This window comes from Cimex lectularius, unplaced genomic scaffold (genome assembly GCF_000648675.2).
Source record: "Cimex lectularius strain Harlan isolate CLEC.00 unplaced genomic scaffold, Clec_2.1 scaffold68, whole genome shotgun sequence".
In the NCBI taxonomy this organism is placed as follows: domain Eukaryota; kingdom Metazoa; phylum Arthropoda; class Insecta; order Hemiptera; family Cimicidae; genus Cimex; species Cimex lectularius.
The window spans coordinates 1,746,233-1,764,769 of record NW_019392732.1 but is presented as its reverse complement, the minus strand read 5'-3'; the positions used below and the strand labels follow the sequence as shown (position 1 = coordinate 1,764,769).

Here is an 18,537-nt window from a genome sequence, read left to right as displayed (position 1 = left end):
ATTCAAAATTACATAGTTTAAAGTTTTGCACTAATCAATTATTTAAATTAGAAATTATAATTTTCTAAAAGGACTTATATAAAAACACTGACAAAAAAATACAAAGTAATAAAAAAATGTTTATTCATTGCAGATGCAACTTATTCATTTTTGGGAAACATGACATAATTAGAAAATTAACAAAACAAGATTATTTAAAAACATTAAAACATTGTTGTATATTTAGATATATATATATTTTTTATTGCTTCTGTTAAGTATAGATACTTAACAGATGAAAAATATTATATATATGTTATACATTTTTCAAAGTAAAGTTTATTATGACCTTTCAAAATGCTTAACATACTTATAATTACAATAAAATAGTATTTATTATTTACAGGAATGATAATTTAAAGAAAATAAAAACGTGTTTTACATTAATATACATTTGAACTTAAAATGGACTTTCTATATACAAATCTGACCATCTTCTGTTCCTTAAGGAGAAGAATTCTGTAAAAAAATTAAATAAATAAAACCATATTTATGGATAATTACATCTTTTGAGTACCTCATCTTTTCGCCGGCGGGTCAAGAACTCTTTTATTTTTCTCGGAGTCGACTTCTTCACACTCCTGACCGGGGTTGACGCTGGGATTTCCCAAGCTGTTGGAGGTTTGTTCTGAGGTCTCAATGCCTTCCTATCGTCGACCTGGGAAAGAAAAAAAAAAGAATACTAATTTATTAAAAATCTCTCACACTTTCGAATTTCATGGCTCAAAGTGAGTAAAAATACTGACTTTCTGAGTCTGCGATTTGCAAGGAGTTGGCGGCCCATGGCTTTTATTCTACAAAAATGCAAAATACAATCACGCAAACGTTTAACGGTTAAAAATATTTTCTAAAAAGTGACAGTATAAATGGGGACAGAAAAGAATGACAATCAACAAAGCTATTGTATAAAACACACATACGAAGGTGAACACTGTGTGAAAACAACAACTTTATTCATATATCAAGTTACATTTAAAATAATAGATAGTTTTTATTAGTTTTAAATTTGTTTAAGTCCGGACACGCATTTCTTAAAAACTTTTTACAAAAAAAAAGCCTAATAAAAATATCTGTAATAAAAAAACCTTTTCAATGGAAGACACAACAATTTCTAGTCTTTTAAAATGGGATACATCTTTTTATTTATTTATTTTTAAATTAATAATTAATTTTTTTAGGTAAAAACGTGATTGTCGGCCTCTTCGATCGTGTGACTGGTGGAAATTTGGTGGCCTTTACAAATTTTGAACGACAAATTAAAGGTCCCATAGTTGAATTATGGATTTAAAAAAAATTAATATACATACATTGAGAATTATGAAAAATTTATAAAAAATATTTTAACAAACAAGTCCGTATGTTCTGGAATTCCAGATAATCGGGGTCCGGATAAACAGGTTTCCATTGTATGGTTTCATATCCATCCGTGTAATGTAAGCCCCATAATGGTATTTGCCGGCCATTAGAGTGCAGGAATCTAAGGTGTTTCTGAACATAATCCACACCGGTGTCATAAAAATTAGACAAGAAACCCTAAGCTGTACAAATCATACATACATCTGTTTGTTTGTTTGGCCTCTAAAGCGATACACCTAGAACTGGTGTCCAATTCATTTGACTCCTATGTTTCTGGCCATCTTCAAACATTTTCTCTCTAGGCGTCTATACTTTGTTGTCACCTCTTTTCAAATAGTGTACCAATTTTCTTAGTGCTCGACCAGAATTGGAGCGAATTTATCATTTTTTTTGTCAGACGACTTCAAATAAGTAAACCCATAACCTGGTGGATTTTCAAATTGATTGGAAGTTTTCGACCCTGGGGCCTCCACATTTCGGTGGGTTATGGGAATCGAACTTTAAATCGGTGACCTCCCCCCAAATCATCAGCCAGCAGGTATGAGGAGATGAATACGGTCTTGGTCCAAATAGAAATCTTCCTAAACTCATGTCTGCTTTGTCCCCTCAGTTCAGTCCCGTCCAATCCAGGCGCGCTGACCCCAGCCCACCACTTCCTTATATTCAAAGCCTTTAAAATACCTTCCAGCGGTGGAGGTGGTCCTTGTGGCATGGAATAGTTGATAAATTTCAATTGTTAGACCAAATCGTGCAGTACTTCTGGCCATGATGGAGGAGGGAATATTTAAATGAACTACAGAGACGTATCTAATTTGCCATAGTCACACTGGCCCTTGGAAATCATAGTTTTCCTTGAGAAGAGACGGTGGTCCAAGAGGAAGTGGTGACGGTTCTTACATCAACAGGGATTTATGTTTGACCCCACAGTAGTAATTCTCATTGTATTGTAGTGTCCTTTTTAGATGGCCCGACTGAATTTCTCTTTGAAAAAAACCAAAAAAAAACCAGGGTACTCAGGCCCAGTTCAATATCAAAATTCCAAATATGACCCTACAAATCTTGATACATAATTTTAAAAGATTTGAAAACAATGGTGCAATTGGATTTTAAATTGGGCAAAAAATGACAATCATGGCAAAAAATTTGAAAAAAAAAAGTGATTTGGTTGCTATTTCATGTACAAAACTGCCTGCCTTGCTTAAAGATGCAAAGATTTGCACTTTTTAACTACTCTGAGCACCAGTGTGGACATCGCCTGTGCTCAGAGCGATATTGTCAGGGGAATGAATTGACAAGCATTTTGCCAGCATCTTTTGCCACAGTTGCACCTGTTCTTTGTCCTTGCTGCAGAGGAACATAATCTAATAGTGTTGGTAAAACCTTGCTCAAAAAATTGGAATACTGAATGTAACGATTATGTACTACTGTAAACTATTTACTTCCAGGAATTCAGATTTGCTCCCATAATGTGAGTTTGACAAACAATGACAGAATGTAAACAATAAAGGCAATTAATGTTTACTTTAGTGAAGAAGCAAATTATTGGAATTAACAACGAAACAAACGAAATGCGTTTTTTTCAAACTTTTTGCCATAACTTTTGTGATTTTTGACTAATTTAAAATCTGATTGCACCATTGTTTTCAGCATAAAAAATCATTTAAAATGATGTCAGGATATATAGGGTTGTATTTGGAATTCTGAAGTGGGCTTGAGGTACCCTGTATAATTTTTCTCCAAAAAAGGTAAAAATTTGATACTAGACTAAAAAATATTAAAATGTATTTTTTCTTTTTTTCATAGCATTGTTGGTTCAAGAGATTTTCAGCTGGGCCATCTAAAAAGGACCCTGTATAGGCATTATATATAATAATGGTGGAGGGTTTTATAAGATAAATTCATTTCGGTATCGTTTTGGTTTTACTTTTCTTTGAAGTCTACCTTTCTGTTCTACAAGTGTTAGTTTAGTTCGTGTGCACTTTTCGGTTCATTCTACTGTCTTCAGGCTGCATCATTGCTGAATAATGGGGCTTCAGGGCAGGGGGGATGTTAACGCCATTTTGCGGAATTTGAACTTGTGGTCTGGCAAAATGCTTACGCCCAGTCCAGTCCTCTCCACTCAGTTTGTTGTGTCGTTCGAACAGTTCTCATCGGCCATTTCGCAAATTGTTGGCGACAAAAGTTTTATTTTTTTCTTTCTGCCTCTTTTTTATTTCTCGCAATCGTCATGGTTACATCACCTGTTGGCAACGGCTCTTTGAGAAAAAGAGGTAAAGAGTATCCTGATCCCATTTTTCCCCCTTCACCATCCTTGCCCTTGTCTTTTCATCCTTTGAATCATCGTGGAGCTTCAAGGCTGTAAGGTGTTTTCATTCTTTTATTTTATTTTTAATTGTTGAAATCTAGAGTACAGTCTGCTTGCTCGTTAACAATACATTAATCTACATTATACAGCTTACTCCCTAATCAAAAAGTCATGTTATCTTTTATTATTGCATTATCTTTTTGAAAATCAATCTATGGATACTACGAAGTTGGGTTTGCACTTTCCAGGCACTGCAGCCTTCTGGCTTATTGTACCTTAAAATCAAGTCTACACATGTGTTGTAAAAAAAGTTTAATTTATAAATATGAATGTTTATAAATTAAAGGCCAAATTTTAACTAGGATTATGGAATTTCCTCCCTATTATTTGAGAATTATTAAAAATAAAATAAATACCTTTTGCTGTTGAGCAGCTGTCTTAGTTGGCGTTGGTGGTCCTGGTTTTTTATAAGAAGTCTACAAAACAATGTACAACATCATCTACACTAAAAGTGCCACTACTTTCAAAACCAGTGAGGTATAAAAAAAAAAGAAACAAACCTGTTTTTGTTTTTGTTTTAAACAAACCGGCAAATCTGTGTTGCCATGCTAGAAACCAAGCTCAACAGTGAAAACGAGAAGGTTGAAATTGACAAAATCACCCTTACCTTGATGTCGCTTTCTTGGAATGCGTGGGGATTGAAGAACTGAGTTTCAACGGGGTACGACGATTTTAGATGTGGTAGGCACATCGAATTTCTCTGCTGTAGGATTGACAACCTGTCAGTGTCGCTGGGAAAGGAGCAAACTCCTGCCTTCAAATCTGAGAGGCACCTGTTGGAAAGTTAGATATTATCATAAGAAAAATGAGTCGAAAGCATGAGTATTTACCGATTATCAAAGACTTCCCCATCTTCTTCAGCCGCAGGGAAAACTTTACCTAAACATGCCATAAATCAAACCAGTTATTATTTTATATTAATAATTTCAATATGAAATTAATAAGGAAAATAATATGCAATATTGCATTTTTTTTAGCATTATTGTTTTATATTAATAATTTCAATAATTAATTATTAATAATTGCATTTCATTTTTGAATATTAGACAACACCTTCCAAGAACAAACATTAGAATGCGATGGAGTAATTAATTAGCATAATTTAACATTAGCACTTTAAAATATGTTTATAAAAAAATTGTTAGTAAACGAACCAGTTGACAGAAACATTTTACCAATTCCCCTTGGAAGACCTCTGATCGAGGATCTTCGGCTGCCGAGCGACTCGGTGAAGCTGATATCTTGTCCTAGGTTGTCAATACCTTTTCTCAAATCCCTGGAACATCCGTGATTATAATTAGCTTTACAACAGTTAACAATTATCTTGAACTAATTTTATTTTTATTAACAAAAATTTAATTACTTACGCTAAATTTCCCATGGAACTGGATTTGTAGACTGGAGAGTTGATTCCCTAAACAAAATAAATATACTTTGAATTTGGAATAAGATCAATACTAATACAAATTAATATAAGTAATTCTATTACTCTATGTATAAAATAATAATACTATTAAAAATGAACACTAACCATTTAAAAAATAAATAAACAAGAATACTTACCAGGCTGTACCTAGGAGGAGGCTGTGGTACGGCGAATACTCTTGATGCCAACATAGATCTATTCTCTTCCTGCTTGATCAACAGTTCATCGCTTAATTCACGGTTCTTTTGTTCCAACAGGACAATCCTATCCCTTAATTTTTTGACCTAAAGGAGAAAAAAAGGAAAAAAAGAAAGAAAGCAAATCAGCTATAAAAGACTGGAATTTGACAAGCCTGGCTAACACTTTGATTGAGTCTAAAATTTCTAACATTGTATAAATTCATTTTTTCACATCCTACATGTATGTGTATAATTTAAACAATGTTTATAAATCCCAGGCCCTGAAGATGATCTCAATAAAGATCGGAACAGCACGATAAAGAAATTGTTTTTCTAAAGCTACGTCACAACAGAACGCAAATCACAATCTCCAAATAATCGTAAAATCCAAGCTTCACATCCTTGGGTGTCGGAGATGAAGGTCAAAACAACAGTACAACACGGTTTTAAAATTTTTCTGAATTCAACCAACAACAAAATTCCGAGGATGCCAGACATCAAAACGAAGACCAATTCTTTCACTCATATGCAAAGTTTTGTATTAAAAAATAATAATATAATACCTCATTTTTAAAAACTTCAGATTCCAGCCTTGGGTTAATTGAATGGATTTCTTCTAATTTTGTGGTGTATAAAGCTTTCTGTAAATTGTAAGAACTTATTATACTAGTTAATAACACTTTGATTATTACTAGGCTTACCATTTTTTCTTTCAATTTAGCTAATTTTTCTTCATATTCCTTTCGAAGATTTTCATGTACACCTGTTATGTATGTTTCCAGCTTTTGCAGTTTGCCATTGAGAGAAGCGTTTTCACCCTGTAGGCTGTTTTGAGAGGTTAATAAGAAATAAAGTTAATATAATTAATAACACACCTTTGTAATTTAGAAGTCAACTGTCTTTCCTTTTCGTTTTTGGCCGTTAGCATTGACTCAACCTCTTTTTGTAGAGTTTGAGACATTTCATTTGCCTTTGTAGCAGCAGCTTTAAGCATTTCATTTTCTTTCTTGTATTTTTCAATATCATTCATCTTTGCCGAAATACTTTTGTCAAATTCAGCATTTCGCTCACTGAGAACATGCAGTTGGTATTTTAGATCTGCTATGCATTCATTTCTTGCTTCGATGTCCTTTAACTGCCTATCAATTCGTTCACTGTAACTATTCAGTTCTACACCTTGTTCCTCCAGTATTGTTTGCAGTTTTGCCTTGTCTTCAGTAAGATTTTCAATCTTACTCTTTGACTCGACACTCTGCTCCTTTAAGCTTCCCTCGAGTCTTGTCAATTCCAATTTCAATTCGGACAACTCTTCGGCACAAACTTTCAACTCATCTATCTGTTTATTTTTCTCCAAAATACAGTTCAAAAGTTTTGATGTCTCTTCAGTTTTGGACTTTTTTAAAGTGTTCAGCTCAGCGAGATAAGAAGCTTTTTCCTCGGCCAGACAATGATTAAGTGTTTTGTTGTCTAGTTTCACAATTCTCAATTCTTCGATAAGCGTGCTGTTTTCTACTTTTAACTCTGAAAGACTTTCCTCTTTCTTGGCCAGAAGTTCTTTGAGGTTGTTGATTTCCTTTTCTTGTAATATTAAATCACATTTTATTTGTTGGTAATCATTTGATTTTTTGTCTGAATCGAGCAATTCATTTTTCAAACATTTAATTTCATTAATGAGCGAACCGATTTCTTTTTTAAGGCAGGTCAAGTCTTCGGATTTCACGCTCAATTGAACCTTCAACATTTCCACTTCCATCTTCTTTGCTTCAACTTCGTTCTCAAGCTTGAAATTCTTCTGTTTTATCTCTTCGCTCAATTCACACATATTTATGTAAGTTTTCTTATCCAATTCAGAATCTTTTTTGAGAATGTGCATTTCACTCGTTAAATTAGTAATGTCCTCACACTTGACTTCTAGTTCGTTCTTAAGGGAAGAAATTTCTTTCTGTAAGTTTGATGATACACTTTGTAACTTATTGTGAAGATTAACAATTTCTTCTTTATATTCTGTCATCTTGGTTTCTTTCTCTTTTATTTCTTGTTTAAGGATTTCACTTTCATTAGTTAAGTGGATGAAACGATGTAGAATATCTTTTACATTTTTTTTAAGGGAAGAAACATTATCTGTTAACATACAGTTATCACTGTCTTTCACAGACATTTCTTCAAAAACTTGTTCTATCTGTTCACTTATTTTATTTTCTTCTTTGGTGTCAATCTTGATTATATTATTGATATGTTGATTCAACTCATCAATTAGAACAAAAATATTCTCTTCTAATTTTACATGATTATTTATCTTTTCAAATGTTGTTTCCATAAATTGATTATAGTCTTCCTCATTTTTAACTAACTGTGATTCCTTTTGTTTAAGGTTCTCTTTTAGAGAGATGATTTCTGTTTTTAGATTATCAAAATCATCACATTTCACCGTCAATTCCTTCTTAAGTGAAAACGTTTCTCCTTCCAAATGGGAAATGTCTGTTTCTCTTAATTCTATCCTTTCTTTAAGCAATTCGATTTCTTTATTCTTTTCCAACAAGCTCGTTTCAAATTCATCATTCTTGTTATTTAAGCAATGTGTTTTGTAACATAGTTCTTCAATTTCTTTTTGAAGTGACGATGATGATTTCTTTAAAGCTGAAATCTCAGTGTTTTTTAAACATAACAATTTATCAAGTTCGGAAACCTTTTTAATATTTGAATCTCTATCCTGTTTTGTTTTATCCAATTCTTTTTTAACAAGTTCGTCTTCACTTTTTAATAGCTCAACCTCCTGACATTTAGTCTCAAGTTTGTTTTTCAAAGAAGACACTTCTTCCTCTAAAGTGTGACACAATTTATTATTTTGAGAAATACAGTCGGCGATTTTCTTTTCTTTAATTTCTATGTTTTCATTAAGCATAATGATTTCACTGTTTAATTTTTCCACACACTTTGTTTTTTCTTCTAGCTTTTCTGAGAGTAAAGATACTAATTCTTTCAATTCAGAAGTATATCTGACCTTTTGTGAAAGTTGCTTCTGAAGACTACAAACTTCTTTGCCTTTTACTTGAATATCAACCTCTTTCTGTGATAGCTTATGGATCATTTCAGAACATTCCACTTTGCTTCTACCTAGCTCTGCTTCAAGGTTAGATATTTTTTCTTTTATACCAGAAATGCAAATATCTTTTTCTGATATTACATCCATGAGCCTGTTTTGTTCTGTTAACTTCGACTGAATGTCCTTTGTTAGGGTTTTAACTTTGTTGTTAAGTTTTACTCCTTTTTCTTCATGTTCCAAAAGTTTATTCTTGAGTGAAGCTACTTGTTCTTCAAAATTGTTTATTAAAACTTGTTTCTTTGATAATTCTTTTTGTAGGTTATCAGCTTGTTTGTTCTTAGCATCTAAATTTCCTTCTACTATAGTCATATTGGATTTAATAGATTTTATTTCTTTACTGAGGGAAGATATAATTTCACTATTTTTATCAAGTTTGTGAGTTAATGTAACAACTTTTTCTTTCTGAATTCTAATATCTTCATCTTTCTGAGATAACTGATTGGATAAATTGACACATTCCTCTATGCTCTCGTTCAGCTCTTTTTCGAGGTAAGTTATCCTTTCATTCAAACCAAATATAAAATTATCCTTTTCATTTATACAACCCTTGAGTTTACTAGTCTCTGTATCCTTCTCATTTTGTAATATATCCATTTCTTTTTTGAGTGAAGACAACTCGACGTTCAATTTGTGCAAATTATCATCGAGTTGTCCTCTTAACGAAGCGATTTCCAATTCCTTGCACTTTAGCTCCCCCTGATATTGATCCTTGAGCTCTTGCAATTGGATTTCTATCACCTGCCCCATATTATCCCCAGGGTAATCTTCTACACTGCAGTTGACAGTAATCTGGTTATTATCCTTGTCTTTCATTTCTAAAAGTAGTTCCTCCTGGTCCTAAAACAAAAAAAAGTTTGTGCTAAGGGGAGATTTGCATATCGTTGAAATTTTGAGGCATTTATTGAACAGACATTCACCGAAGAACTTTAAAACACTTATTATTTGTTGAACAGTCAAATCTCAGGGGGAAATAAATTTTTTTTTTTGAGTTAAAACTCAAACCTGGGGACCCTGGAAAACTCAAGTCCACACAAGGTGCCTTTTTGGAAGATACTTTTAACCTTTTTTTTGTGTGTGTCAAAGCCAGTAATTCCAAAATTATAATTTTTCATCAAAATTAAAAAAAATTGTTTTAGAAAATAAATACATTTTTTTCTCTTTACTCAAAGGGGTACATTTTTTATTTTTTAATTTCATTTCTAATTTTGTTATAACTTTTTATTTTATTATACATTCTCGTTTCTTTTAGTTTGATTTTGATTAACCATTATTTTAACAAGCCTACATAGTGGACAGTATTTCTCTATAAGTTTAAAAAGAAAAACCAAAACCTAGCTGAAACCGGCCCTCACATATTTCAGAGTTTGGTGTATTTCTCAGCATAATATTTTCTTCAGCGGGACCACATATTTGCGCCTGGGACAATGGACTGTATGACAATGAAATTAAATTTAAAAACATTAGTGAACAAAACTGGATAAAAATAAATAAAATGAATTTGAGCAGAAATAAAATAAAAAATAAGAAGGGATAAAAAAATTAATCACACTTGTCTTCCGTTGGGTCCTTTCTTCACTGATGAGGGTTCCAGGGGGATAGAGGATCGGAGTGAAAAGATGGTTTGGAAAAAAGGAATGGAAAACCCTTACCTCGTGGTGGAGATAACTATCACACCACAGGAACTGTTTGACTGAGAGGTGAGATGAGAGACCACGATTTCAAGAATTTGAATGCCAAGATATCCGGAGGCAAACAAAATTTTAATTATTTAACAAAATATTCGATTCGTTCACCAATGCGATTCGATAACAACTGAAATGGTCCGAATACGAGATATGGCTGGACTGAGAGACCGACAGTCTCTGTCTACTACATGGCGCAAACACCCTTACTTAATAACTTGCATTTCTCCTCCACTTTTAACATCTTACGAACTGTTGAGAGAGCAGGAAAGAGGAGAGCCCATCAGGTAAAGAAATGGCTCTAGTCACTTGGGCATACAAAGAAAATTCGTCTAATAGAGATTTTCATTTTGAAATGTTCGACTTAAAGAGGTAAAAATGGGGGTAAAGTTAACACTATAGGAAAACGAGGAGGATTTGAGAATATGAGCTATCAAGGATTTTAAGTTATTGAGGGTCAAATTTAAAAACTACAACTTTTCATGAGTAAATTTAAGTAACGATAGTGTCCCATCATCTGGTCTGCCTATGTAGGTTTTTTTTAAAAATCAGAAACAATCAACCAACAAGTTCGACACCTTGCATACAACACATATTTCACATATCTTCAGTGGGTTGATCATCCCCAATCATCTCGATCTGTCTGCTTTTGTCTGATCTTTTGTCAAAAATGATTTTTTCTTCAGAGAACATAAGGCTTAGGCAAAATCACAAGTAGAACCATATCAGTTACACCCAGACATGCAGAGTCGTTAAATCACACATTAAACACATTCATATGTACAATTTATGAGAATAAAAATATCTAAGTCACTTACATTGTACATCCGCAATAGATTTTTATTTTCAGTGGAAAGTTTCAAGACCTGCTCTTCAAATTCGTGCATTTGAGCTTTGGTTTGAAGACACTCGGCATAGGACGCTTGGATATTTTCTTTCGCCTCTGATAACTTTAAAACAAAATATCATTTAACACCTGATATCATCCAAGAATTATTATAAAGGAGCTCACTTTCTTCTGTAAAGATAATTTGTCCTGTTCCAACTGCAAAATCTCTTCTGAAAGCTCACGCTTTTCAACTTCAATGCGTTCTAACTTGGACTCCTTGAGGACACACTTGTGGCAATGAACAGGTTGTTTGGGGCTGGCAACTTTTATTGGGCTGATGTTCTTTTTTTGTTTTAACAGTTTGATCTCGTCGTCCTTCTTATGTAGAGATTTTTCTGAAATTTGTTCATTCAAAACATTACTTTACTTTACTATAAGCATAAACAAAAATAAATCTTTATTGTAAAAGCATATTATTATTATTAAATTGTTTCAACAAATTAAGCAATCTCAATATAACTCTTTGAAAATCACAACAATATATCAGGATGAATTATCAACTTCAACAAGTTACAGTAAAACTTGCCCGTTCCCATTCCGCTTTTCCCTCTGTCCCGGTCCCAAAAACGCAAGTAAGGGATCATGCTCACTCGTTTGTGGATAGGCCTACCCATGATACAAGGGCACCTGCTTTGGGGGCAAACCCTACAGAGATGCTCCACTTTTAGGAAAGTCAGTTCCCTCAAACTTAGAATTAACTAAATTAGAAACTTACAACAGAATATGTTTATTAGGTACGCCTGTCCCAATTTTTATGGGAAACAGGGGAGATTCCTCATCTTTAGTTTCTAAATTTAATGTAAATGTACATATTGTATGAATGTAGTTGTGTTTATGTGTATGGATAAGGTGATTCTACCACCGGCCCTCACAGTGTATTGTGGGCTGATTTGACTCCCCACTGATTGACTTTTGCCCGATTAATGCCTGAAAATTTGTCTTAGGTATCAACCTATTTAAATAACACGAGTATGGAGCCTAATATGATTAATGTGATCGAAAATGATCCAGCAATAAATTAAATTGTAAGATTCCTTTTTGAGGTCTGTGGGTGCGATGAGCCTATAGCATGGTTGTTTCTGATCATTTTGTCTTGCCTATCTTCAATGTTCTGATTCTGTTAAACACAATTAAGCTTTTTGGCGGTTGATTTACTGGACAACAGGATATTATAACTTTGAATACAACTGTGAACTCAAGCCAGTTATGCACTATACCCACACTGCTCGTAAACTTGCATTTCTTTATTTTACACAAAATATCATGGACAACAGCATATTTATAAATAAGAAAACAAATCGGACAAACTACCTAAACAGAAATGTTTGTGTGCCATTTTGACTGATTGACCAAAATTACACAAACCACCATTGAAAATGGTACAAAGCTAAACAGATAGAAATGATAAATGGTGGAGTGAGTGTGTTGTTCAATCTTTTTAAAAAGATAGTTCCTACTCACAGTAAGTACTCTTTATTGAAAAAGATTGAAGAACACATTCACTCCACCGTTTATCATTTCTATTAATTTCCTAGTCAAAGCAGTAATGGATTATAACGCAATTAATAATACTACCTCCACTTACTTAAAATCAGCCAGTAAACAAGAACTGTTAAGACTTTCATGTTAAAAAAAAAACAATAACTCAATTTGGTTAAATTCCCAATGTTTGAAATTAAACCTAACCCCAAAATTCATTCTTGTTAAATTAAATATTAAGAACTGTTCAACTCTCTTACAACATAAATACATATTAAATAATTACTTATATAAATTGTACAGTCAAAGAGTTACAAATTTTTTAATCATTATCTTGTTCACATTAGGCTTGCCTCATTATTTTCTCCCGCAGAATGGGATTAATTCAATTATGATACGCGATCACAAGTTAAATTTATCATTGATAAAAATCAAAGTATATAAGATTTAAAAAAAATTAAAACATGAAGTAATTAAGCAAAAGCTTACAATTTGTCCCAAAAACAGAATTAGGTACAAAAAACTACTATCCCTTGGTTCATCGGTAGATTGTTGTAACATAAATAATATAAATGTACTGAAGTTATTAAACAAATCATGGTAAATCTAAACGTAAAAAAATTAAATATCCCACATACAATTAGGCCTATTGATAAAAAGTTAAAAAGTAACAACTTATTTTAAAAGCTGATAAAGGAAATAGTACAGTTATCATTGAACATCAAAATTACATTTCTAAAGTTGAAGAATTTCTAAACAATAACGAGTATAAAGAAAAAAATCCCACCTTAAAATTAAAAACTAGAGTTCAAAGTCATAAAAATTAGTGACTTTTTATTCTCAAATGACCAATAATATACAGTTAAAAAACTAATACCAATGAACCCGAAAAACCCCCAATATTATATGGTACGGTCAAAATTCACAAGGAAAATAAACCTATAAGACCAGTAGTGTCCTTTTATAATTCCCCATGCCAAAAACTTGCAATTATAATTGATAAAATAATTAAAACTCACACCAATTTCAAACTTACAGTCGGTATTAACAATTCTTTAGAATTGATAAAAGAATTAAACAACAACAATATACCTAACAATCGTCACTGCAGTCTTTTATTGTCATTTGATGCTACTAATTTATTCACAAATATCCCTGTTCAATAATGTACGAAACTCAAAACAAATTACAGAGAATTCTATTAAAGAATTAGTAAAAAGATATAATAGACCTCTTAAATATATGCCTACTATCCAATTATTAATTAAATAAAAAATTAGAAAAAACTGTGTACTTAAACTTAATATTTTGGTAATACTGGCAGACCAAAATGATTAGAAACAATCAAGTTACAACAAATTAAGAGGACTCAAAAAAATTAGTTATGTAATAATACATTACCTGTTGTGCATATAAGGTAAAATATTACACAAGTTTAATTTATTTACTGTTTCTTTTCTGAATTAACAAGGTTTTAGTTTCAGAAAAAAATAGGAATCGACCAAAAAGGTCTTAGATTTATTTAAACTTGTTCACTTCAAAAATTCTTTCTGCATTTTAAAAAACAGTTTTACTCACTTAAATCAGAAATTATCTCTTTCGCAGATTCTAATTCATCCTGCAATTCTGACTGAACAGAAGTCAAAAATGTTACTTGCGCTCTCAACTTCTTTAATCTTGACGATTTTCTTGAAGAAGTTGACTCTGTCTTTTTAATATGAGAAACTGGTGTCGATGTAAGTGCATGATCATCATTCTGACCTGAAAACATCCAACAGTCTCTACATATGCTTGAGAAAAAAACAGGATAAAATTGTATGAAAACTACTTACTGAGGACAACCAACTGTGACATAACGTACTCCCTGCTCAGAGATTTGGCAGATACGTGTAGAAACTTTTCCAGTAGGCTTTTAATTAAACATTGTTCCTCCTCACTCAAAGAATACATATTCGGTTCAAGCCAATCCTGATGATTGTAGAGACAGCATTCGAGCATAAAGACAGTGGCGACGAACACAACATCCTCTTCTTCACTTAAAACTACTATATGATTGGCCAATGAGGGATAGCGACATTTTAGAAATAATACTGCATCATCGTTGTTTATCAGTTTTTTTGGATTTAGTACTTTAGAATCGTCACTGCAAAACATTTTTCATTAGAGAACTTATCATTCTGTTTTTAAAATTTAAAAGTTTTACTTCAGTTTAGCTGCTAATTTAACAAAGAAATTGAATTTTACAAGATCTGCAACTTGTGAAAGCTGATGGGCTGTTATATCTAATTTGTCTGCCTGAAACATAGTTTGTTTTAAACATTTTTTGAAAAATCTTGATGAACACATTAACAAACTAAACACCACACATTTTTTTTATAATGAGATTTCTCCGTGGACTGTGGGGGGTGTACTTATAATTTGGTTGTTATTGATAATTGGTCCACCTATCCTAGCTGGGTCAGTCTGTCAGACACGTCTCGCCACCTTCTAATAAAAATCAGTCAGAATCAACACTGAAGATGGCAAAATGTCAAAAGGCAAAAGGCGTCTGCCAGTAAACAGTGAAGATAGGCAGACCACAATGATCAGTAATGACAAAATTACAGATTATTTATGTGAAACGTCTTTAAAATCGCACTGGAACATATGATTATCAGAACAGAAAGTTGTAGTGCAATGAAATGCATATCATCTTGCCTTAATATTAATCTCAGGGATACACCGCTGGGAGGGGAAAAAAAGTACTGAGTAAAGAACAAACAAACAGAAAATTCAAAAACAAATAAAAAGTATAAAAAACTTTTTGCCCCTTTAATAGCAAGTATTTCCACCTTTGATGTGAATCACGTCTGTTAAAACGCCTTTGCATTCCTTGGAAAAGATTTCCGATAAAATCCTGAGGAATTCTTTCATCAAGTACAGCAGTTGTCAACTCTTCTAGGGTGTTAGGACCTGGGTGTCACAATCATACTTGTTACTTAAGTTGGTCCCAAATGTGTGTTCGATTGGGTTCAAATCTGGACTTCTGGATTAAGCACTCAGTTCCAATCTTATTCAGGTATTCCACAATAGCAAAAAACTCACTGATGTGGGGGCAAATGGCCACTACATGTTCTTTGATTATTTCTTCTATGTATCATCTTCTGTGAAGAATGCCACGTGAGAAACCATACAGCATGGGGTGTACCTTTCTCCTCAGGGTTTCCATATTAAATTATATCCAACTGAAGATTTGTGGCCAACTCGCACCTCATCTGTAAAAAGAACTCATCCCCAATCCTTCAGCGACCAATTCACATGTTCACTTACAAAATGAAGTCTGGCAATTTTCTGAGCTGTGGTAAGAAGAGTTCCATTTTCCACAAACTGGGTTTCAGGCCTTGAGGTTATTTTCATTGAGCCTTCTTGAATAGTCCTGGAGGAAATTGAAAAATTTCAGACGTGTCTTATCATATTTCTTATCTTTTTCCTGTAATGCTGTTGTTTCATAGAGCCTGATATGACAGATGAATCTATCATCTCTTTGGTCTGTAGTCTAGGCCGACCCAGGGTTTCTAGCGTGAAGCCCTGTTTCTCTGAAGCACTGAAGAACCCTTCCTATTGTACAGTGATTTACATTCAGTCTCCTGGAAACTTTGTGCTGGCTGCATCTTTCTCTAATAATGCTATGACCATGATACTGTCAAACTCATTCAAATGCCAGATTGGAGTCATCGAAAAAGTTTAAGAATAAGAATAATATCAAATAAAATCCTCTAAAGAAAAGATTAACTGAAAGCGAACTTTAGGTGTAGTATCACAGTATTGCATACAAGTGTAAACAAAGGAAGTAAACAAAGCCATATTTTTATTTACTGTTGATTTTACTAAGATAGCTCCTAATTACCTGTAAGTAATGTAGAAGGATAATGGATTTAATTTTGAGCTAAATAAACTGAGTAATGCGTTAAATTTGTCCATCAGTGAATAAGTGTGTCATTTTTTTAGTTTATATTATCAGATAACTTATGTAGTAATTATGGTAAGAAGGAGTGTCTACCTATCACTCCTTTCTCTGATACGGTTGAAGAATAGAGTATGAAGACAATGGCAAAGCCTCTGAACTCCAGACCTCAAGCGACAACTAAACTCCTTGCAACGTACATGGCCTAGAAAATCATCAAAGGAAAAATACCAGAAGTTTGTGTAGGACATACACCTTGTCGACAACACACTCTGGAAAACAACCAAACGCATGCTGAAAATGAGGACCATTCTCCCACCCAGCTCAGGCCATGGCAATACGGCTACCTCAGATCAAGGCAAATGAGAAATGTTCGGAACATTCCTGGAGCAAACATACTCCCAACCCAAAGTCATGGAAATACTCCAGTCACAACAGCAGAACCATTGCTCAAATTCATCACTCTCAGGGAATTGGACAAGGAAGTAGAAATTTGAAATCAAAAAAATCCCCAGGTTGTGATGAAAGCCCGGCTATTGCGATCAAACAACTGCCCAGAAAAGGAATCGTCTTACTCATAAACATCTTCAATAACTGCCTGTGTTTAGGTTACTTCCCTATGAGATGGAGGATGGCTGAAGTGCTCATGATTCACAAGGGAGAGAAGGACAAAAAATTGGTAGAAAGTTATAGACGAACTAGCCTCTTCTCTATCATGGGTAAACTGTGTGAGAAATTCTTAAAGAGTCACCTCCTTTCCTTCTCAGCAGATACCACCCCGTACATCAATTTGGTTTCTGCTCACATCATTCAATGTGCCATCAAATATGCAGAATTCATGAAAATGTGGTGCAAGGATTTGAGGGCAAATGCCATCCAGTTGCTGTTTTCTTGGACTTAAAACAGGCCTTCAGTAATGTCGTGAAATGGACAGGAGACTAAATTATAATGTACACATGGTAAACTAAAAGAAGGATATGCCTGCCTTAGTATGTTGTAACCATTAATGAATAGAAAATCTAGGCTTAAGCCTGAAATATCTCTCCTGATCTATAAATCCATCATAAGATATTTGGTCCTTTATGGGTGTGAAATCTGGGGGCTGCCTCACCTTCCAAAATCAAAAGAATCCAGGTACTACAGAATAAAATTCTGAGGATTGCAGTAGACGCAGTATAGCTTGTGCGTAACTCTCAGTTGCACCAGGAACTCAATATACCTTCCATCGGCGAAACAATCCAAGTTTCACTCTGGACTATCAGCAGTAAAAGGAGCCGAACACTTCCAACTGGGGAACAAGATCGCATTGAGGATAAAGTCGCGTACCCTTCAGGATGTACTGGACATTGTTTGAATATAGCCGATAGTGGGCATTATGCACGTAGTTGTTATACATATTTATATAATGTTATTTCTTATTACATATAAACTTAAACTATTTCCATCCTTGCTGAAAAAGGCCCGTGATAGATTTATTATAATCCGATGTCTGATGCGAAGCAATTAATGCAAGACAATCACTGGATATAACTTGTACTAACTTGGTATAGTGGAATAAACTAAATTTAAAAAATTAAAAAATCAACGTTCCTTCGGAAAAAAGCTATCATGTTTTATGTTGTATACCCTTAATACGTTACATTACAATCCAATATACATTTTATTTGTGATTAATGTTAAATAGATAAAAACGTAAATAACAGGCATTAAATCATCTTACCCATGAGATAATAAGACTTTTCCATTTGGCGAGTGTCATGTTCAAAAGGAAACGATTTAACAAATAAACGACGATCTCTGAAAAAGGGCTAATTTCACGTTAACTCCGGCATTTTATCGAAAATAATAGTTGTCAGGGAGAAAATTCCGGCATTCGACATACACAAGAAAATCAGTAACGGAATTCTGAACAAGAGAAACCAGTAGATGTTGGCGCCGGTCGGTTAGACGATCGCCAGGTTGACCAATGGTGAAACGATTGTAAACAAAAAAATAAATAATAAATACATTTTATAAGTCATTTCAATGTAATATTTTATTTTAAATAAACAAAATTAAATTTAAAATTGTTTGCAC

At 33.4% G+C, this 18,537-nt stretch overlaps 1 protein-coding gene across 10 annotated transcripts; it reads right to left on the bottom strand.

Annotated features, from left to right (window-relative positions):
* Window positions 1-227: 227 nt before the first annotated feature.
* LOC106661473 (putative protein tag-278) lies at window positions 228-18,415 on the bottom strand. Of its 10 annotated transcripts, none has more exons than XM_014384898.2 (19): window positions 18,182-18,415; window positions 14,722-14,809; window positions 14,351-14,661; window positions 14,097-14,279; window positions 11,163-11,374; window positions 10,969-11,100; window positions 6,241-9,305; window positions 6,067-6,190; window positions 5,929-6,006; window positions 5,324-5,470; window positions 5,128-5,174; window positions 4,915-5,036; window positions 4,591-4,639; window positions 4,368-4,533; window positions 4,261-4,308; window positions 4,117-4,176; window positions 786-833; window positions 557-697; window positions 229-498 (listed from the first exon to the last, which is right to left on the bottom strand). In XM_014384898.2, exons 1-19 carry the CDS (start codon window positions 18,204-18,206, stop codon window positions 484-486), a joined length of 5,061 nt encoding a protein of 1,686 aa, XP_014240384.1. In that variant the 5' UTR covers window positions 18,207-18,415; the 3' UTR covers window positions 229-483. The 10 variants fall into 10 exon arrangements, with proteins under 10 accessions (XP_024082644.1, XP_024082645.1, XP_024082647.1 ...); XM_024226873.1 differs by lacking the exon at window positions 18,182-18,415 and adding an exon at window positions 15,828-16,223 and having other exon boundaries at window positions 14,722-14,813; XM_024226874.1 differs by lacking the exon at window positions 18,182-18,415 and adding an exon at window positions 15,828-16,217 and having other exon boundaries at window positions 4,936-5,036; window positions 14,722-14,813.
* Between the last annotated feature and the right edge of the window lie 122 nt (window positions 18,416-18,537).

Bases quoted from the DNA above. Each gene is read 5' to 3' on its own strand.
- LOC106661473 (XM_024226873.1), bottom strand. From the start codon at position 15,914: ATGAAAATAACCTCAAGGCCTGAAACCCAGTTTGTGGAAAATGGAACT. The intron at 11,101-11,162 runs GTGAGCTCCTTT...TTTGTTTTAAAG, and splicing joins AATTATCTTTACAGAAGAAA to TTATCAGAGGCGAAAGAAAA. The intron at 9,306-10,968 runs GTAAGTGACTTA...TTTTTGTTTTAG, and splicing joins ATCTATTGCGGATGTACAAT to GACCAGGAGGAACTACTTTT.